Below are 23237 nucleotides of genomic sequence, written 5' to 3' on the forward strand. Positions count from 1 at the left end.
CAGAGGAGCAGGATAGGAGGTACAAGAGAAGGAAAGGAAAGTGCAGTGAGGGACAGAAATGACCAGAAAGTTACTAGAAAGTGTGTGCATGCATGTGTGCAAGTGCACACATGCCAAGAAAATTGTACTCTCTGGAGATCACCCCTCTGCATTGGGTGCTGAATTGTAGAAAAATAATTATTAGGTCCGTGGCTGGACTTTGCTTTCCCTTGAGATACATAATAGCTCATTGTTTTGCCAGCACAGTTGAGTCTTTGGGCCAGGCTTATCTGCTTTGTATTTTAGAATTCTAGTCAAATCATCTTTGTTTTTTTTCCCTCTTCCAGAGAATGCTTGCAACCGTAAACGTCTTGATCTCGTCTTCATCATCGACAGCTCTCGCAGTGTACGTCCTTACGATTTTGAAAAAGTGAAGGAATTCATTTTAACCATCTTGCAGTTCCTAGACATCAGTCCTGACGTCACCAGAGTAGGCCTCATTCAATATGGCAGCACAGTCAAACATGAGTTTTCATTGAAGACGTTCAGGAGGAAACATGATGTGGAACGAGCAGTGAAAAGAATGATGCACCTGGCCACTGGCACCATGACTGGACTGGCTATTCAGTATGCACTGAACATTGCATTTTCAGAATCGGAAGGGGCACGGCCACTGAGCCAGAATGTGCCCAGAATTATCATGATAGTGACAGATGGGAGACCACAGGATCCTGTGGCAGAGGTTGCAGCTAAAGCCCGGAACTCAGGCATCCTGATTTTTGCCATTGGTGTGGGGAGAGTGGATATGAACACCTTGAAGTCCATTGGAAGTGAACCTCATGAAGAGCATGTCTTTTTGGTGGCTAATTTCAGTCAGATTGAAACACTAACCTCTGCATTCCAGACTAAAATTTGCGGTAAGACAACTATTTGTGGATTTGAAAGCCTGGGTGAAAATATTCAGAGTAAAAAACAAACATGCAAAAAATCAAAGAAAAATTACCTAGGTTTTGTGGTGCAATATAAAAGCTAAGCAGAAAGCTAAACTAGAAAACATTGGTGCTTAATTCATATAAAATGTATAAAAGAGGTTTATCCAAAAGACACTCAGCATAGCAGACATATCTGGGAGGGAGAGAGCCAATTCTGCTGTTGGACCTATTAAAATGTGATTTAATCCTACTGGAAGTATGCAATGAGTGAAATACACATACCATTCTTTTACCATTTATTATTTATTATTATTATTATTTTAGAGAATACACCATCCTTTGCTACTTAAATGTCATAAGTAATTTGATTTATATTAATTTAAATATTTTTCATTTAGTACTGATCTTTAAATTTGTAAGCTTCATGGTTGTCAGATTTTGGGTACAGTCCAAACCAGTGAGAGGTTGTGTCATTGTCTGTCCTGTAACCCTGGGTGCCTGGAATAGCACTGCTGCTGTAGCTCCCTTATCTGGACACTCCCAGCTATTTTACAAGCATGCACTGAGTATCTGTGAGGTAAGTACCTCTGGGTCTGCAACTCTGACTCCAGCAGCCTGCTTGTTACACCCCAGTCTCACATTTGACCCCAATACCCTACAGTCCTGAATTTTCCCAAAACCACAGGCTCTGCAATGTGCGGTCCTTTCCTGGACCAGTCAGAGGTTTGTTTGCTCCACTAAAGGGGCAAAATGCACAGTTTATCACTTTAACTGGGGTTAACAATCACTTCATTTCAAACAGCACTGGGTGGGTTTAGAGTAAAAGTAAAGTTCATTACCAAAAGGAGATAGGATTATAGATGAATTCAAGTATGAAGCATAGAGTTAGAAATGGTTACAAGCAAATAAAAATGAAAAACACTTCCTAGAAATTAAGATTTAACAAAACTGTAGTCTTAGTTCAAGGTCAGATTCTTATCACATTACTCTTCCAGCAAAACACATTACTACCCCTCTGGCCAGGATCTTCCATAAACTCCAGAGAGCTCTGTTCCTTTGAAAGGTAACTTGGGGTTCTTTGCCCCTTTCTTTTAGAGTCCAGTGACCTTGTGAAATAGATTCTTCTGAAGGTTTCCGACTGCCCCCACACACATACACAAAGTAAGGTTAATTCAAGCTATGGGGAAGGAAATGTGGAAACTGGTGGTGAAGGAAGTTCCACGCTGGTTTCTTCCAGCATTGGTGTTTGCAAAAATGCAAATGTTTCTGTTCCTCCTGCTGTGATGCAAATGAATCCTTGCCATGTGATTACCAAATGACTCTGATGACACCTGGCTGGAGACGTCAGCTTGTCCTTTGTCTTGGAGAAACCTGTTTACCTACGCCCTTCACATTTGTATGGTTCCTTGGGCATTTACTGTACATACAGCAGGCAAGAATATTACTGATCATTTGAAGCTTACTGCCAGATACCAATGAACCCCTTGCCCTCTTGCACTGGACTGCTGTTAGGGTCTGTAGCGGAGCGGAGCCGGGGCTCAACCCTCCTTGAAGGCAGAGGGGAGCCACACCAGCTTACCGCACTCCGTTGGCCCGGGGCCCGCCCCTTGTTTTGGGGCTGGGCGGCCGCCCACTGTCACTTAGGGCTCAGACGCTCTGCTGCAGCGCTGAGCAAACAGACACAGCAGGTGGCTCAGGCCCTTTGTTGCAGGGCTGAGCAAACAGGCAAACAGGGGGCTCAGGCCCTCTGTTGCAGGGCTGAGCAAACAGGGGGCTCAGGCCCTCTGTTGCAGGGCTGAGCAAACAGGGGGCTCAGGCCCTCTGTTGCAGGGCTGAGCAAACAGGGGGCTCAGGTGCAGAAAGCCCGGGCCCTGGCCCAGGGCAGGGCAACAAGTGACTCAGGGCCCAGGCCCTTCAGGAGGGGTTGGGCCAACAAACACCAGGAATGGCCTGTTCAGGCCAGGGAGGAGGGGGAGTCTGCCACCCTTGAACGGGTGGCAGGGGGAACGCAGGCCCTCCCACTCCACTGTGTTCCAGCCCGGGGCCCTAGTAGCGGTCAACACCGCTGGCGGTCAGTGGGGGATCCTGACCGAAACACAATGACATCGGCGCAGGTGAGTCTGCAGCCTGACTGGAGTCGGCTGCCCCTGGGCCACTTCCAACCTCCCCCTCACTGGGTACCTGCCATCCGCCAGCGTTGTCCGGTGGGTCCCAGACCATGGGTTCCTCAGGATACCGAGCGTCGGGAGGTCCAGTCCATTCCTCTGGGGATTGGGCGTTGGGAGCTCCAGTCCCCTCCTCTGGGTACTGAGCGTCGGGAGGTCCAGTCCACTCCTCTGGGTACTGGGCATCGGGAGGTTCCAACAGCTCCTCTGAAGGCCGGCCGTCGGGAAGCTCTGGCAGCTCCTCTGGGTACCGGGCACGGGGTAGGTCAGGCCAGTACTCCTCTGGGGACCGAGCACGGGGTAGGCTGGGCCCAGCGGGAGCTCGAGTCCCAGCGTCTGCCTTCTCCAGCAGCCTCCTTTCAACTGAGCACTGGGGCCGGGCTTTTATACTTCCTGTCCCGCCCCTTGACTTCCAGGGGACGGGGACAGGCGGCAGTGGCTCCGCCCGTTGCCGCACCTGTTCTGGCCTGTTCCTCTCAGGCGCGGCGGGGAGTGAGGCCCCCTCGCTACAGGGTCACAATGATCTCTTGGCTATAATCAAAATACAGAGTTCAGGCAGTATATATAGAACCCTTCCAAATGCTTAAATATTGACAGTGTGCAAAGAAATATCTCTGCACGTTCCTTGATATTAGAAATGAGACATGAAAACTAAGTAGTACTTTTGTTCCATCTACAGTCCTTTTTGTGTACAAAAACTTATGAATAGCCATTACTGCAGTATTGTTCATTCATGCAATAAAGTTAAAAGTAATCTTTGCTAATGTACACTACTTTGCAATAGGCAAATGGCTTCTGTGATCCTTCCTGGGGGTGCCCGGGTTTGTGCGGCATCTTGTTAAAACCTGCCCTTAACATGAGGAAGTCTTGTCTGTGTCTCCCAGGGGTCATCTCCCCAACTCCACAGGCCACACAAGCATTCCCTTCTCAGCTCATGCAGGCTCTGCAGTCCCTCTGCAGGTAAGCAATAGGCACACTCCAAACCCCAAGCACTCTGAGCATCCCCCTGGAATGTCCAGCCCCTGTGCCACTAGACATTCACAACATTCACACATCTGCTACTCCCAAAGGAATATTCATGCTAGCTTACCAGTTTCACCTCTGCATCATCGCTCCATTCAACTCCCAGGATTTAGATTTGTTTATACTTAAAAAGAAATCTGAATTTATTTAACAAAGAACAGAGATTCAAGAAGTAAACAGATTTAATAGACACAAATAAAATCGTAATATGCTTTCTAGAGCCTCAACTTAACTAACAAGTCATTCTCCTGTCTCATAAAGGATAGCTTGCCCTCAGTTTCTCTGCCAGGGTTAAACAGTCAGACTGGCTCCATTCATGATCTCCATTCATAAGACAAGACAGCTGGCAGCCTGCCCCCACAGCCTGCCCTTGCTGCAGTCCCAGATATAGTTCATGATGATCCATTGTCTTCACTTGTAAACAGGGTAACCCCTGCTGTTTGCTTGTTCTTGTAGAGAAACTCCCCCGTAATATCTCGATTAGCATTTTGTGCACTTGACTAGTGTTTTGCTCAGGCTGTAAATAGGCGTTCATTGTGAATTATACAATATTCAATTTACATATAGCCGGAGAGATAACATAACGTATTATCCTTACATACATTTCTCATTGATTAGGATGATCAGTGATGCAGGCTTTCAATAGAAACCTTATATGATACCTTTTGATAAACTATTTTGTAGACCAAAGGGATTCCTGTAACCCTATGCACCCCTGTTACTTCAGCTAATGGGCACCAAGAGGTACCTTGGTCACAGTTTTATATCAGGTAATTATGTATTTAGACAGGTTTTTAAAAAGTCCGATGACGTATCTAATATATTAAGATTAATACAGAAGATCTGTTCTAATCCATATATTAAAATACGTTTTTCTATTTTACTTTACCCTGATGCATAGAGACTGTTTTGGAAGATGTTAATACAAATTAGTGATGCAGAATTGTATGGAACCCACGTCTAAGTAGATATGCTTCTGCCTCATGTGAGCCATCACAATTTGTTGTTCTTGCTGGCATTCTCAGGAGAGACTGAATGGGTGAGGAGATCAGAATGCCCTCTCACATCTAGAAGGGATCCTTCCAGAATAGGGGTGATGCACATAGGTAGGGCAGTGTGGAAAACTACCGTTTTGAGAACCACTCCAGATTTTAACAGGACTCCAGTGGAAGCAGTGATATCACAACCTCCTGACAGTGAAATTCATCAGATAATATATTTGACAATTTTTTTCTGCTATATTATCAGCCCCGGTAGGGAGTTACATTAAAATAAATAAATAAAAAGTGAATTGACAACATTAAATGTAAACAGAGTGAACATTAAGTAGTACACAACTGTTTTTTTAAAGATATTATTATTACTTTAAATTATATGGAGGGGGGGCCAGCACAAGTGTTTTTTACTTTGGTTATTAACTTACTTTTCAGGGTAGTAGGTGAAAAATAAAAAATGCAAACCTTGTTTGTAGTTTGCTTCTAAGTCCTCAGCATACATGCCCCAGGATACAGCCACTGTCCTTCCAGAGGAAGAGATGTGGAGGATGAGCAGGATTGCCTTTGCTTGACAAAAAGCACTTCCTGTGCTCAGGGAATGCCTCCACAGCACTTCTTGGCTCAGGGTTTGAGCAGCTAAAGCTAGTCGTTGAGCCCATGTCCCTTTAATGGTATGGTAGATCAGTGGTTTTCAACCAGGGGTACGCAGAGATCTCCCAGGGAGTTCATCTAGGTTTTTGCCTAGTTTTATAGCAGGCTACATAAAAAGCACTAGCAAAGTCAGTACAAAGTAAAATTTCATACAGCCAATGACTTGTTTGCACTGCTCAATATACTATACCCTGAAATGTAAGTACAATGTTTATATTCCAATTGATTTATTTTATAATAATATGGTAAAAATGAGAAAGTAAACAATTTTTCAGAAATAGTGTGCTGTGACACTTTCAATTTTTGTCTGATTTTGTAAGCAAGTAGGTTTTAATTGAGGTGTAACTTGGGGGTAGGCAAGACAAATCTGACACCTGAAAGCGGAACAGTTGTCTGGAAAGGTTGAGAGCCACTGTGGTAGATTATTGGGCCACAGGATGAATAGAGCTGATTGGGAATTTTTTGACGAAACAGGTTTTTTAGTCAGAAAATGCCAATTTCTCAAAATCAAAATTTTTGGTGAGAAAGGGTCAGTTTTGACAAAACTTTTTATTCAAAACAAAAGAGAGACCTCCACGCACCCCAAAATAGCCAATAGCTTGGTGGTTAGGGTTAGTAGTTCCCTAGCCACCAGGCTATTGGCTGTTCGGGACTGGGTCTCACTCCCCAACTGGAGCTGTTCCACTTTGTGTAATTAAATGTTCATTGGAGCGGGAACATGAATCTGGTGAGTGCCCTAACATTTGGGCTATAGAGTCAGTCTCTCTCTGTCCCTGTGAATATAGAATTATTTGTGCCCTAACCACTAAACTACTGGCTATTCTGGGATGGTGCGTACACTCTATGGCTTTTCATGAAAAATATTGAAAGGTGTTCATTTTGTTCCAAGAGTGGAAAAAATTTTGAAATGTCAATTTTTGTGAGATAGGAAAACTTTCCCCTCCAGCTCTAATGATGACTTAATTTTTTAATGATTCTTTCAAATCAACTATTAAAATTTAGGGGAAATATTCGTAACTTGTAATTCTTGCAAGTGGAAGTTGCATAGCTAATGTCTTTTCCAAGGTTTCTTTAATTTAATGTTAAGGGGATTCAGTAGGTTTTGCTATACATTATTAAAATGAAAATCTAGGAGCTGCCACAGGAGGTGTAGGGGGGTGGATAGGAGCAGAGGGGGAGGGGGTGAGTTACCTTGTTTGTTGACTGTAGGCTGTTTTGTTGTTTCACCTGAGGCACCAAGAGGGGAAGAAACAGCCAAGAGGCCTCAGGCAGAGGGCTGAGCTCTGGTCCACCAGAAAGACATACCCCACAATGCCTGCTGGGGTGGGGGTAATTGGACTTATGTATGTACACTCCCCATACAGCTCTGCCATGGACAGATTTGTGACAGGTACATGAGCTGTCTGGAGAATAGTGGTGAGCTAAGTTCCCTGTAAGCTGCACGGCTGCTCAGCAGCCTATTTAGTGCCACACAGGTGCTCCGGGAACCCGGTTGGGAAAGGGGTGCACCTTCCCTAGTCCCCAACCTGACGTGGCTGGGGCGCCCCTCCCCTGGCCCCAACTCTGCTGCGGCCAGAGTGGCCCAGCCCCAGGCATGGCCAGGGCGGCACAGTTGGAGGGGCCCCAGGCACGGCGAGAGCAGCATGGCCCAGGCGCGGCTGGGGTGGCCCTCCCCTGGCCTGGACCTGCTGGGGCTGGGGGAGGGGTGCCTATCCTGCAGCCTGAGCCCCAGAGCTGCCACTGCGGGGTGAGATGCCTCTTCCTCCAGCCCAGGTGCTGCTGCGGGGAGAGAGAGCTTGGGGCGAAAGACACTTTCAGCAATTTGAGATTGGGTCAAAATTCATGGGGGAATCAGGATGTTGCGTTACCATCCCCATGCATTACTGCCTCCCCATGGCTTCCAGTGCAGCCTGTTAGGACTTCATGCAAACACACATGCTAGTACAGACTGGTCAAGAATTCAACAGCCACCTCCACCCATTCCTGGAATATTTCTGGACTGCATACGAAACTCCAGCTGTATTTCGGACAAAAGTTTTCATAACTTGTAGGCTCCATGGGCTACATTTAGCTTAAATGGACGACATTTGTAAGTGGACTACGTTCCACCTCCGTCCCCACATACGGTTCACTGTTTACATGAGGCTTGTTAAACCATTGGGGAGGAGTGAGGCGGCACAGTAACAGGGAAGGCAGTATAAGCTACATATTTTTAACATCTCTCCACATCATAGCAAGAATGTGTGAGCTTCTATTAAAACTTTTTTTAAATACTTGTTCCACTGTTTCTACTTCCTGGTGTCCATTTTATATTCCAAAGGGTGGGGAGGGTTCCTAAGCCGCTAGCATGCAGTCTGCCATTGGCCACAGCTATCTGTAGCTGATAATAACTTTTGCATTGGTTGATAATCCAGAAATCCTTCCCATTACTATATCAGTAAAAACACAGATGTAGCTAGAAACCTACCAGGCTCTGGGACAACTTCTGCCTCTTCCAATTCTGTTGCCAGTTCAATGGTGGGCTGCTTCTCTGGGGAGACATCAAAAAGCTCCTCCAAATAAAGACCCAGGATGTACTGCAACTGCTCCAGCATCAAAGCCTCCTTTGGGAGTGGTTTCAGGAACAGTCATTTTGGTAGCATCATATGGTCCTATACTGGATTCAGAGGTGAGAAGGTCGCCATCCTGGCTGACAAGGCTGTCATGAAGCTCTGGTGGCTCTGTGCTTGGTGCAGTACCCAGCACGTGGTCAAACCCCTCATAAAAGAGGCTGGATGATGGCAAGTTCCCAGATGTGCAGTTCTCATCCTGGCTTTCCAATAGTTGGTCCTGAGCCACTTAGTCCTCTCCTTGCACTAGGCATGTGTATGGTGAATCACCAATGCTGCCACCTTCTTCTCTATTTCCTGGGACGCGTGGTCATTCCTGGAACTCTAACTTTTTGCTCACCTTGTACCAGAGTTTCACCAAAATCTGGTTGTGCTCCTGTGATCAGGAAGCAGTGCAGTTGGCAAAAGACTTCTGGTTTGTGGCCATTGCAAACACAGGAGAAGGTTCATTGTGTCTGCAGCTCTGCAGTCAGAATAAAATGGAAGGGTTAAACACTGGGCTACTGTACTTGAACAAAGAGGGTTGCTTCCGTTTCCTGGGCGTCAACTGGCTATAGAGAGGATAAAGAACACATGCCCATGGAATTGTGAGATAGCATTGTGAGACTGTCAGGTCCCAAATCTAGAGGAGCCAGAACCAAGCTGTATCATAGTGCAGAAGATGGAGTTTGGGCCTGAGCTGCCATGGGGCCAGACTCGAATCTTCTACCCACTGCAGAGTCCTGGGGGCCAGTACCCAGGCCTAAGTCAGACAGAACTGTGTGTAGATAGAAGTGGGGTTTGGCTTGAGCCTGAGTCTAAACCTGGGCTTACATTTCAGTGTAGACATACCCACAGGCAACCTTAATTCTAGTATTTCCTGACTTCTGAGTATTTGAATGGTCTTGCAACTTGGATGTTCTTCTAAGTTAGTGTGTGTTTTTTTGATGTAATAGTCTATAAATACAGCTTGTGCTGCATTTTCTCACTTTGTAAATGGAAGATTCCCTAATGCCTGGGACATTAAAATGACTTCATTTTCTGCTTAGCAGTTGGCAAATTTAAAAGGTTTTTTTTGTCATAATAAGATAGTATTTAATTATTATGGCTAGTGGCATACAGCCAGCAGGAGACTTGTGTTTGGAGAAGCATCAGAGAGCTTACGTTTCACTTTCAGAAGAATATTAATGCAAAAGAAAAAGACAAGGAGTTCCTTCCAGCAGATCCTTATCCACATAAATGAAAGCACTTGAAAAGTTGTAGTTGTAGTACAGCAGTTGATATTATGATCCAAACATTTTAATAAGCGGGTTAGAAATAGTGTTGGTTTGTACATTGGTTGTGAATTCATAATGCTGGAGACTGTTCCAAAGACTAGATGCAGGGTATGTGTTTCTCAACCACATTTTTTCTTTAAAAGTACCACACTCGGAGCTGTTTCTCTGGTTTCTGTTGAGGCCATTAGAAAAATATGGAGGTTAAATGTATATAGTCCATAAATTTAAAGGTTCATCCACCTAGTGCAATGAAGACCCCTTAAATTCTTAGCTGGCTACTGCACAAAGTATACTTATCTGTAACTAGGTATTCACTATGAAGGGTTTCACCATATGACACAGAAGTGACCTATAAACAATGTTCAAATGGAAAGTAAAGATTGTAGCGGATTCTTAATGCCCAGAGTCAGTCTGATCTAGAAAGCAAAAGCCCAATAAAACAGCAATGAACGCTACAGAGCTAGACCTAACTGCTTTCTTTCCTTCTTCCTTTCCCACTCTTTTGCATTTTGCTACTTTTAACTTGCAATTTAATTTGGTGAGAAAGTAAAAAAAATTTTTAATTCACAAAGGCGGCTGTTCTGCTTTTCCTGGGGAAAAAATATTAGTGCTCTGTTTTTGTGTATTGGACTACAGGTGAACGGGCCTCAGTTTAATCTAGCTGCATGCTTATATGACATTCAGCACTGTATTACCTGAATAGTGCAAGTTTCCTTATCAGTTTGTCTGCTACTCAGTATTTCATTAGTCTGATGTAGGGTTATTTTCTTCGTTCAACAATATATAATTAAATACTCCATAGAAGTGAATGTATTTAAAGTCATTTTATTTTTCGAACTAGCTTAATGTGATATATTTGTTTTACTGGACTCCATGTCTCTTTAAAATCCACAGTATTCAACATTTTAAGATATCTGCCTTACTGTGTATGAAAATAACTGTTCTATCATTTGTTTTTATTTATATTAACTCCATGTAAAATTTTAACTGTTAAGGTAGAAAACTTGCACATGGGTAACTCCATTCACAAAAACATAATATACATTTCAGTAAGGCACAGAAATACCTTAAGTACAAAATATTTTCAGGCATAAATATATACTGCTTATTATGGCTTTATTGTATGTTTCACAATAACACATGGAGAGTTAAGATTTCTGTGTTTGTCTTGGCTGTTGAAAATTAATTTTAGAACCTCTAAATTTTTATAGTATCCTTAACAAACAATTTATTTTCACTTTAGTTATAGTCACCATTAACTGATCATGGTAATGACTCATGTTTCTTTTTTCAGTGCCCCATGTGTGCAGTATAACTGAGCATGGTTGTGATCACTTCTGTATTAACACTCCTGGCTCCTACATGTGCAAATGTAAACAGGGATACATTCTGAACGCTGACCAGAAGACTTGCAGCAGTAAGTTATCTTTTCTAACTTCTTCTTTTTTTTTCTCATTCCCATGATACATGCAAACTCTCACACCTTCAATGAGGGGAAAAGAGAGGACTCAAGCGAGCATAAAACCATTGGAGGTCTTCAAAACAAATTAGATGGGGCAAAGTTTTGCCTCTTTTTTGGTAAATGGAAAAGCTCTTGTGAGCCCTTCCAAAGCCTGTCAGCTTTAAGTTAATTTTTAAAAACTATAGCATTGTACTGCAGCAAAGTGAAATGGTATTTATATTTGTTGGTGTATGAAAGCCAGAGGTCTTGGAAAGAACCAAGACAGGAACACAATCATTTCCATACCAGCTCTAACCAACAGTCCATCTTGTCCAGTATCCTGTCTCAGGTCATAGCCAGTACCAGATAGTATGGGAAGGTGCAAGAAACCCCTCAAGGGACAATGATGAAATAACTTGAGGGGAAGGTTCTTCCTAACCCCTATCTAAATCATGAGGTTTTATATCCTTTCAATAAATGGTTTAATTCCTCTTATCTAACATAATTGTGGATGTTCTTGTTATTCACATAAATGGCTAATATTTTTTTTAATCTAAGCAATTAGCCTGCATGATGCTGTATAGCAGTGGTTCCCAAACTTGTTCCGCTGTTTGTGCAGGGAAAGCCCCTGGCGGGCCGGGCCTGTTTGTGTACCTGCCGCGTCCGCAAGTCCGGCCGATTGCAGCTCCCAGTGGCCGCAGTTCGCTGCTCCAGGCCAATGGGTGCTGCTGGAAGCAGCAGCCAGTACATCCCTCGGCGGTGGAACCACTGCTGTATAGTAATGAGTTCCACTGGTTAATTATGCTTTGTGTAAACAGTATTTATTTTTATCAGTTTTACATCTGTTGCCTTTCAATGTAATTGAATATCAAGTTGTTCTTATATTATGTGAGAGGGTAAATTGGAGGTGCCTAATTTACCTTCTCTGTACCATCATCCATTTTAAATATCCCTATCATGTTGTTTATTATGTGTGGTACCATCCACTATGCTCGAGGCACATGTTCACTCTTAAACATCTCCATATTAAATGAAACAGTCCTTGTCACTCCAGCCTTTCCTGATATCGAAGTCTGTCAATGCCTTCTATATCTGCTATCTATCTTCTAAAAGAGGGGGATCAGAACTGACTACAGTACTCCAAGTGAGAGTACCAATTATTTAAAGATAATATTATATTATATTTGACCCATTCTTTGTGCACCCTATCATTTTGTTTGCTTTTTTGACTACCCTTCCACAATGAGATTTTATCTGTGGGGTCTCCCCTTCACTGTAACAAAACTTTAAGAATAATACTTTATACTTCTACAACTTCTTCCACCCAAGACTCTCAAATTACTTTGCAAATATAATAAACTAAACTTCACAATACACCCATGTACACTTTGTATTACTTCTCCTGCACTCTCATGTTACACATGGGGAAACTGAAACTTAGAAGTTACTTGTTCAAGCTCATGCAGCATATAGATATCGAATCCAGATCTGTTGATTCCTGTTCTTGTGCTATCCCATTGTTCCTTTTGATAAACATCAATTCCAAAATGTGGTTTAAATTACTCTGCTCTCCCAGTTTCCCTGTCTCAGAAAAGAAGATTAGAAAAGGAAGTCTGAGACTTGCTAATTTTTTGGTCATGATCACATCAGATAATTTATCTATTCCCTCACTCCTTCCACAGCTCGTCATTTTCACAGAACAAATGTATTTTTGAAGAAATATTCCCTATTCCCCGACTTTCTAGAATAGATCATAGTTCCTGAAAACTGGTTGAAATTCAGCATTTTTATTTTATTTTTCTCTTACTTTCACATTGTTATCCCCCTCTCAAAAAATTGAACCTGATAACTGAATTTAATTGCTATTCATTTTTGGATAAGATCCTTTCTTTATTAGCTCTTGCTGTTTTCTATTATGTTAAATGCTTATGTATTGCCAGGAACTCAACTGGAATTGCAGATTCCGGGCTCTATGGGTGTGTCTGTACAGCATTTTGGAGCGAGCCTCCTAGCCCTGATCAACGGAATTGGGCTAGTGGGGCTCTCCCTACCATTCTAAAAATAGCTGTGTAGACAGATCTTTGAAGTTGCATTGTGAGCCTTCCTTGGCCAAGTCTGTTGACCCAGGTGGGAGGCTTATTCCAGAATGCTGTGTAGACATATACCTAATTCTGCTTTCAATCTTTAGTGAGGCTTCAAAGTTGTCAGTTGGAGTTGTGTGTACGAATCACTAAAGGGAGCATCGCACAATGGCCTTTAATGTGTTAGCATTTCCACTACTGTTTCTGCAATAACATTCTTTAGAGCCTAGTTTCTCCTCATCCTGTTCTTCCTTCCTCCAGCTGTGATTCAAAATATGCAAGATTAAATTTTGCCTTATTCTCCTATACTTTATCTTAAATACGTTTTCTTGTTTTTCCATATTTGCTTGCTTGCATGAATGCATGCATTCATTCATTCATCCATCCATCAGTCAGATGACACTTGGTTCCAGTTAGCTAAACTCAAAAGTGAAATGAATTATGTAGTCTGCTTTCAGGATACTCCCTGCTGGAGGACATATTTTTACATCACCAAACAGTTTGAGGCAAACAGCACTGTACGTGCTGGGGAGAGATCAAGTATGGAAAGAGAAGATGTGTTGTACATTTGGTGTTAAGTGCATTGGTAGAGTTGTGTGTGGGAAGCTTATACAGACTCTGACCTAGCTATTGCTGTTGGCCTCTGATTTTCACAAGCACACACAGACAAAAACACATTCCCTACCTGACCTTTGTGCAAAATAAACCTCTGTCATGTTTACATTTAGGGCAATACATTATCAACATGAACCAGATGTATTTATCTAAGTTTATAAGTTTAGTTTTCCATTCTTTCCTGCATAGTTTCCTTATTTTAGATATTTTAACACCTTTTTAAATTAACAAATAGGAAGTGGTGAATAGTTGTGTTAGGAGAAGAGGATTCAAAGAGCAGCTGGTGTATTTCAGAAGAATTGATCCTTTGTTTTCTTTATTGTGTGCCATTCTGTGAAAATGCAGCAGATTAGTGACTCTTACTGTTGAGAGCTCTTAAATTAATTGCAGTCACCAAGGTTTTACTGACTTTAATGCAAACTGGAAAAAGTGGTAGTTCCCCTGTATGTATGGATGTCTTTTTGACTCCTGTATTTGATACATTTCATCATGAAACTGTTAAATTAACATATAGTTTTCACAGAATAATTTCCCATTAGAAAGAAGATATGGGCTCATCTGGCCCATTGGTGTCCCTTAGTCCACTTCACTCCTTTGACTAGAGGTAAGTATGTATTCTGCAGGTCTTCCAGTCAGGGTACAGTCCTGGGGTAGGTCTCATTGGGGACACCTCTGTGTTGTTCCTCTTTGCTGGTGCAGCAGCTCCTGCACTGCTCCTAGTAGTACACTGTTCCCCCTGTGCTTGGGTGGTGTCCGACTCAATAGTCAACTCTGGGGCAGCTGTAACGTTCCATGCACCAGCTCTCATAGCCTAACTGCCTTCAAATGATGCACTGCACCTATGACACCTAACCCACCCTTGAGCAACAGTAATCCCAAATGCCACAAACCTTTTCCCTTGTTCTGCTGTCCTATGACTGCTCAGCACATTCACCTCAGCGACAGCATTTGTAATTTTGAGACCATCCATATAAACTTGCCTGCGACAAGAATTCTGGTGCCTATTTACAAAAGCAGCAGCAGAAGGTAAGAAAATAACTTTGTAAAGCTTAAAGGAAATCAAGAGAGTAGAACATATCTTACTGCATGTCAGCAGCTAACAATAAAGTGATGGGTGTTCAGAAATTCTCAGGATTTCTCTAGCATGTTGTGAAAAGTCATAGGTCACTGTGTGACAGAACTGTACCTTGTTGAAATATGTTGCAGAATGAGGGAGAGCTGTAGTCTGAGCAGGGGTGTGAGGCAAGAACTTATTCTCTCCATGTCTTCAGACAAATCACCTAACCTCTATGCCTCACCTTCCTCCTCTGAATCATATATTGATTCCACTGTGTTTGCACCCTTTTTTTCCCCTTAATGTTTCAGAGATATTTGCACAGCCAAGTATTGGTCCTATGACTGTTTAGAGAGGTGTGAATTTTGGCTCACTAACCAAGATTTGTTTAATCAAGAAGTAAAATGTTTTAGAACTAAACTGAATTTTGAGGGAATAGAAGTAGTTTGTAAGTGTTACCTAATCAGGGAACAGGAAAACAAAACAAAACAAAAAGGAAACAAACATGATTTTCATGACCAATCACATAACTTGAATAGTGAATTATGACTATTTACTAATCAAGTCCGTACCTGTTGTAATAGTTGGAGAGCAATCCTTAGGCTGGGATTTATTTCCATTAATTATTTGTCAAACAGTTTTGAACAACTGAAATGACAGTGGCATTTCACAAATCGAATCATATACCAAATTAATTGTTCATGAAAAATAATGTAATTGGCAGAGGCTCCAAAGAGTGTTCTAAGGATGAATTAGTTAATATTTTTTCCCTTCTTTGTTAACAGTTATTGAGGAGGGTGAGAGTTGAGGTGGATATATTTATGGGCAGTTCTATGGTTATATTTATTTTGTGATTTTTAATTTATGAGATAAATGCCCAGAGGATAGTCACCTTTAGTTGTCTTTTATACATTTGAAGAAATAATAAATATTTGTTACATGCTTTGAAGATGAAAAGTGCTACTGGTATATAAGTGCTAAGCATTATTATCTGTTCACTCAGGGTACCTAATACATTTGTAAATATGTAAATAGCATTAAATTGGTTATAACTGAAAGGTTTGGGAGCCTTCCATTGAAGAATCTTGACATTCTGCATTACACTGAAGTGATTTAACTGCATTGTGCTTGGATTATACATTTCTCTACATCTATATCTATTTGTATGTGTTGCAGGCTACCCATTGTGTTGTCCTTTTGTGGAGAAGCAAACTGTTATTTCACAGCATAATATTTTCAAAACAGTATCCTAAACTTTGAAAAGCATTAATGTCCTGTATATTAGTTTCTGGTTTTACTTTCTGTTTCTAGAAAAGAACTGTTTTAACGAACAGTGTTCATATTTCATTCATTTTACATTATACTTGTTTATTTAAATTAATCCCTCACATTGTTCTTGAGCTATATATAGATCATCAAGTTTATATGTCAAATGTACTAAATTAAGCAGTGTAGCTGATCTACATTTTTCTATTGAAATTTTACATAAAAACAAAAAGCCTTTTTTCAAGATTTTTTTATTTTAGAAATTTTCTGTGTTTTGTTTGACAAAATTGAAAAACACAAAATATAGGCCTTTTTCTCAGTTTTTGGTTTTTCTATTTATTGGTTTCCTTTTCCTTTACCCTGTTCCCCTTTTGTCAGTGGCAGAAGGGAAAAGGAAAAAAGGAGAAGTAGAGGGAAGGAAAAAGTAAAACCAAAAAATGGGAAAAAAAAAAAAAGGAATAAATGAAACATTAAGTTCAGACACCTGCAGAAGTTTGTTTTCGGTTTAAAAAAAAAATTATTTTTCGACCAGTCCACAAGGGCATGATCCTGCCCCATTCAAGTAAATGGGAATTTTGCTATTGATTCAGTGGGTGCAGGATCAGGCCCCTAAGCAGTATATGATCGCTCTTAAGAGCATAAAATTTTCAAACTTTGCCCAGGAAACATGTGCTCTTGATTAGAATATGTCATTCTCCGATGACTTATTCATCTCTCCCTGAACAGCATTTTCAATATATAAACCTATGCAATATAGAAGGTAAAGGAATCTCATAGTTATGTGATTTTGTTTGCAGCCCAGGACCTATGTGCTGTGGAGAAACATGCCTGTGAACAGATCTGTGTGAACACACCTGGGTCCTATGTCTGTCAGTGTTATGATGGCTATGGGCTCGATGAAGATGGAAAGAAGTGTATCAGTAAGTATTATCTTAGAAATTCCCATTGGCACACAAGCCAAAGAGATGGGAGACAAGTTTCAGTTCTGGGCGGCTGGTGTTTGGAGGGGAGAGAGTTTGACACAAACAACCTGATTAATTTTGTTCCAATCTCATTGACTTCTGTGACCAAATTTTCCAGTCAGGATAACTTAAATAGTATGAAAGATTTCTACTTTTGCAGTACAAATAAATGTACAGTACAGCCACAAGCCTTGATAAGAAATTCTCCTTTCCCACACAATTTTTAAGCATAACATATTGTATATAGATTTGTTGTTAGGGGTTTTTTTCAATGAACTCTGAAATAGTAAAAAGGTGAAAAATTGCCCCAACTAATTTCACACAGGGTTATGCTGGCATTTTGAAATCAAGTACCTGATTTTTTCTATTCAGAATCCATGTGGGTTGTCAGCAATGCATTGGATGGTACCATTTAAACTGGTATCATAAAAACAAACAAAAGCATAGACACTACTCTCAGAGTGCTAGTAATACTACTCTAGAGTTGCTGTCTCTTCAGGTAGGAGTCAGATCCTGGGAAAATCTGGAAGAGGGTAGACATTCCTTGAAACATCTGTGTCCATGCCAGGGTATGCTGAGGAGGTTTTCCACATCTGTTTTCAAGGGGTGGTACTAAAAGATCAGTATGTAGTGGTTTGTTGTGTGAGAATCTAGTCATGGGCGGATTTTGGGTGGAGCATTCCACCTCCCCCCTCCCCGTGGCACCGCCCCCCTCCCAAATGGCAAGCCTCAGGGAGGCAGCTTTAGTGTGCTGTATAAAGAGTTCTGCAGAGGAGACAGGAGACTGCTCTGAGCTTATGCCCTTGAGGCAGGCAAGGAGTCAGAATTTTGTTTATAAACAGAGTGATTAACCGGTGATTAAGATAAAGAGCTGTTAGGATGTTTCCTAAAGTTAAATATCTGTTCCAACCTTGGTGAACTACAAAAAGTAAGTAGCCTAAATGATAGAAAGTAATAGTAGACAGGGGAATCGGGACAAGTGATGCAGGAAGTGCGGCTATGCCAACGAGACACTACCCCATGTCCTGTGTAACTGCAAGCCCCATTCCAGAGCCTAGCAGCTGCAACATAACACCATCCAGAATTGCCTAGTCAGCCATCCTGCCACCCATGGGGAAGGTGGCTGTGAACTCCGCCATCCCCTGAACTGACAGCCAACTGCAACCGGACATTGTCATCACCAGTGAGGACCAGAAGAAGATCATGATGGTGGACGTCACAGTGCCCTTCAAGAACAGGATCCCAGCCTTCCGCCACACCCGAGCTCGAAAGGTAGAGAAATAGGTCCCTCTAGCCAAAACCTTGAGAGCTAAGGGTTACCAGGTTCAGACACATGCACTGTTCATCAGAGCCTTAGGCACATGAGACTACAGTACAGTAATAATAGAGTGTTGAGAGAATGTGGAATCGATCAGCGCTACGCTCGGCTGATGTGGAAACTCATGGTGTTAGACGCCATCAGGTGGTTGAGGGCCATCTACGTAGAACACATCACTGGACATCAGCAATACCAGGCGAGATGAGATGGCGCGCCAATGAGAAGCAAAATCGGAAAGTAACCCAAATACCTCCCTGATGGATTGTATTTTCTAAATGGACAACCTACCCTAAATTCTCAATTACTGAGGGATAATCTTCACTCATTGCTATATTTGCTTTCCACAACCAATTCTGTAACTTTTCATGAGTGATGTATCCGAATACTTGAATGCTAATATCTAAACTGTATTCTTAAATTTATTCACCTAAATTTGGGTTATTGCTGATTATGCACTTTGTGTCTTATGACTTTAAAAACAAACTTTGTATTTGTGGATAATCTAAGCACTATACCCAGATGTACAGCCACTCTTTTTTCTTAACCTGTGTACTATATAATTTTTTAACATTAGCTTTAATAAAATTTTCTACTGTTGTTTCAGTTGTATTCAAGAGGTAGTAACAAAGTTACTCATATGTTTCTTTGAGAAGATAACTGATTTTTTAGACAAAGGAAATGTGGTAGATATAATCTATCTGGATGTCAGTAAGGCATTTGATATAGTTCCATGTGAGAAATTATTAGTTAAACTGGAGAAGATGAGGGTTAATATGAGAACTGAAAGTTAGATAAGGACTGATTAAAGGGGAGACTGCAATAGGTCATTCTGAACGGTGAACTATCAGGCTGGAGGGAGGTTACTAGTGGAGTTCCTCAGGGATCAGTCTTGGGAGCAACCTTATTTAACATTTTTATTACTGACCATGGCAAAAAAAAATGTGTGTATGCTAATAAAATTTGCAGATGACACAAAGTTGGGAGGTATTGCCAAAATGGAGGAGGACTGGAATACCATACAAGAAGATCTGGATGACCTTGTAAACTGGAGTAATAGAAATGGGATGGAATTTAATAGTGCAAAATGCAAGGTCATGCATTTAGGGATGGACTAACAAGAATTTTTGCTATAAGCTGGGGACTTATCAGTTGGAAGTTACAGAGGGGGAGAAAGACCTGGGTGTATTGATCGATCACAGGATGACTATGAGCGATCAATGTGATGTGGCTGTGAAAAAAGGCTAACATGGTCCTGGGGTGCATCAGGAAAGATATTTCCAGTAGAAACAAGGAAGTGTTAGTATCATTTTACAAGGCACTAGTGAGATCTCATCTAGAATACTGCATGCAATTCTGGTCTCCCATGTTTAAGAAAGATGAATTCAAACTGGAACAGGCGCAAAGAAGGGCTGCTAGGATGATCTGAGGAATATTAAACCTACCTTATGAAAGAAGACTCAAAAGAGCTGGGCTTCTTTAGCCTAACCAAAAGAAGGCTGAGGGGAGATATGATTGCTCTCTATAAATACATCAGAGGGATAAATACCAAGGAGAGAGAGGCTTTATGGAAGTTAAGCATCAATGTGGCCCCTAGAATAAATGCATATAAATTAGCCATCAACAAATTTAGGCTTGAAATTAGGCAAAGGTTTCTAACCATCAGAAGAGTGAAGTTCTGGAGCAGCCTCCCAAGAGGAGCAGTGGGGGCAAAAAACCTAACTGACTTCAAGATTGAGCTTGATAAGTGTATGGAGAGGATGGTATGACAGGACTGCTTACAATAGCATGCAGCCCATCGTTGACTGCCTGTAGTAAATATCCCCAGTGGCTGGGGATGGAACACTAGATGGGGAGGGCTCTGAGTTACTACAGTGAATTCTTTTCCTGGTGGGTCTTGCCCACTTTCCCAGGGTCTAACTGATCACCATATTTGGAGTTGGGAAGGAATTTCCCCCCCAAGTCAGATTGGCAGAGACCCTGGGGGTTTTTTGCCTTCCTCTGCAGCACGGGATATGGGCTATTTGCACATTTAAACTAGTGTAAATGGTGAATTTTCTGTAACTTGCTGTCTTTAAACCATGATTAGAGGACGTCAACTCAGCCAGGGTTTAGGAGCCTATTACGGTAGTGAATAGGTGAGGTTCTGTGGTCTGCAAGGTGCAGGTAAGACTAGATGATCATGATTGTCACTTCCGACTTTAGTAAGTGTATCTGAGTAAGAATATACATTGCAATTTTAAACCTAACCAGTGTCTCTTAAGTGACTTGCCATAAGATGTCAGAACATATTAATATTAGAGCTGAGTGGGTCTAATATTTAATTTTCTTTCTTGATATAGGAATTAGATCAGTGCTCGTGTCAGATAATTTCTAAGTTATTATCTGCAAAAACCCCTAGCGTTTTCAGTTACGTAGCCCCTGGAATCATGGTGAAAGTTGCCCCTTTCCCCTCAAAAAAAAACCCCTGAAATGGCACCCCTGTGGGCAGGCACGGAATTTGCACTCCCCCCCACGCACATGGCCCTGTTGGCCTAACTGGAGCTGCCCCCTCAAATATAGACAGGACCAGCTCCAGGCACCAGCTGAGCAAGCTCGTGCTTGGGGCAGCATTCCATCCAATCCTAGGGTGGCACAGCTGCCTCTTTTTTTCTTTTTTTTTTTTTTTTTTTTTTTTTTTTTTCTGTTCACCACTCTAGCTGCCCTGCACCCTGGTGTTTTTTGTTTTGTTTTGTTTTGTTTTTCTTCTGTTTCGCTGACTTTCAGTGTACTGCTGTAGGGAGCGGTGGTGCAGAGGAGAGGAGCGCCCTGCTCGGAACAGGCTGCGTGGTTCGTCTGCCCCAGCTGGTGCCATGTCTGCAGCAAGCCTGGCAGCCTGCGTTCTTCCCTCCTCGCTGACTGATGACTTTCAATTCACCTGCAGGCGGGAGCGGCGCGGAGCCCTCCCAGCAGGTGGCGCAGCAGGAGGGGCTGAGTGGCAATCACCCCAGCTGAAGGAAGCCCTGGCCACCCCCCTTCTCTCCCACCCCCACCCCCCCACTAGCCAGGGTGCGCACTCTGCTGCCTGAGGCATGTCTGCAGCGCAGGGAGTCCCGCTAGCCAGAGTGCAGCCGGGGGAAGCAGCCGCAAGCCACCAAGTAATTGGCACTGAAAGTTTGTGGGTTTTTTGTTTATTTTTTGGTTCCCTGCTCCGGCCTCCCTGCACCCTTGTTGTGTTTTTTTTGTTTTGTTTATTTGGTTGGTTGGGTTTTTTTGCTTGGAGCAGCAAAAAAGCCAGAACCGGCCCTGAATATAGAAGTCAAGCTACACCTATGAATCAAGTCTGTCTGTAGAATGAGTTGGCTAAGCTTAGTTCCCTGAAAGGAACTGGCATTCTGTGCCCCTAATTCATACCATTGGCAGTAAAGAAACAAACATAGGCCCAGGATACTGCAAGATGAAAGCTAGAGAATGAAAATTCAGGAAAACAAATATTAAATGTGAAACAAAACTTGTCCTTAAAACTTTGTAAATAACTCATTCTTCACTTCTTCCATGCTTATACCACAGTATGTTTTAGGGTAATCTAGCTCTGTAGGCTATTTTCCTTCTCACAAGCCTTCCTTCCTGGTCTTGTATTTCAAGAGAATGTCCTGTTCTGGTATCTTCTATCGAAGAATAAGTGCCAGATGTTTGCCTTTCTCTTTTGGGCCTGGGTTCAGGAAAGCACTTAAGCACATGCTCCAAGTTAAGTTGAAATTAATGGGACTTAAGCAGATACTTAAAGTAAAGCATTTGCCTAAATGCTTTCCTGAATTGGAGCCTAGGCCCCTACACACAATCCCACCACAATTCTTCTCAAGTTGTAAGAAATAAGTTTCCACAGCTGTACCTTCTTTCAAGCTAAATTCTTGCCAGTTTAAAGCCCCATAACACAATGGAATCTGCATCTTGACTGCCCACTTAAGTAATTTCTTAGAATGCCCTAGGAAGCAGGACGTTAGTTCAGTATGTAAAACAGGTAATTGCCCATACCAGTGGGCATTTTTCATGCCATTTCCCATTTTGTTTTTTATGAGAGCTATGGTTTATGTGCCTCTTGCAGATGAATCAACTGTTTGCCTAGTCCTTTGAAATGTTTCAATTACACTTGATCTCATGATTTAAATATGGGAATACTTACTGCCTCAGCATTCTTCTTAGCTCATTGTTTTGTTTTATTTTCCTGGATTTGCAACTTTTTGAAGATATAAAGCATATGGGTTTATTTTCACCCATAAGCAGGTGTGGTTCAGATTCATGTCTAGATTTTCAGAGGACATTCATCTGCTTGTTTTACAATGAATGCATCAGAATTATTTCATGCTACGTAACTGATGCTTCTCCATAGGTCCTAGGACTCAAGTACCATTTTATGTTCTTGTCCTCTGAAGTTGGATTCTTTCTAGCTGGCCTCCTATATAGAACAGGTCATAGAATTTCACCCAGTTACCCCTGTGTTGAGCCCAATAAGTTGTCTGACTGAAGCATATCTTCCAGAAAGGCCTCCAGTCTTGATGTGAAGACATCAAGAGAGATAGAATCCACCACTTCCCTTTGTAGTTTGTTCCGGTGGTAAATCACACTCAGTATTACAAATGTATACCTTATTTCTTACTTGAATTTGTCTGGCTTCAGCTTCCAGCCATTGGTTCTTGTTATGTCTTTTTCTGATAAATTAAAATGCCCTTTATACCCAGTATTTTCTGCCCAAGGAACTTATACAAGATAGTCAAGTCACCTCTTAATCTTCTTTTTGATAAACTAACCTGATTGAACTCTCTAAGTCTCTCCCTGTAAGGAATTTTGTTTCCAGCCCTAGTATCATTTTTGTGGCTCTTTTTTTGTACCTTTCCAGTTTTTCAACATATTTTT

General features: G+C 42.0%; 2 protein-coding genes across 11 annotated transcripts in view; one reads left to right on the forward strand and one right to left on the reverse strand.

Annotated features, from left to right (window-relative positions):
- Nucleotides 1-23237, reverse strand: part of NIPAL2 (NIPA like domain containing 2) — a 434384-nt gene that overhangs the window by 128503 nt on the left and 282644 nt on the right. The window lies entirely within an intron of this gene.
- The window catches only part of MATN2 (matrilin 2), a 123502-nt gene that overhangs the window by 45657 nt on the left and 54608 nt on the right, over nt 1-23237 (forward strand). For all 10 annotated transcript variants that reach the window (XM_050940647.1, XM_050940649.1, XM_050940639.1 and 7 more), the window contains exons 3-5: nt 327-896; nt 10905-11027; nt 16865-16987. In XM_050940647.1, the coding sequence (XP_050796604.1) occupies nt 327-896; nt 10905-11027; nt 16865-16987 (816 nt within the window). The remainder of the gene's footprint in view (nt 1-326; nt 897-10904; nt 11028-16864; nt 16988-23237) is intronic.

Source organism: Gopherus flavomarginatus, chromosome 2, assembly GCF_025201925.1.
Source record: "Gopherus flavomarginatus isolate rGopFla2 chromosome 2, rGopFla2.mat.asm, whole genome shotgun sequence".
In the NCBI taxonomy this organism is placed as follows: Eukaryota; Metazoa; Chordata; order Testudines; family Testudinidae; genus Gopherus; species Gopherus flavomarginatus.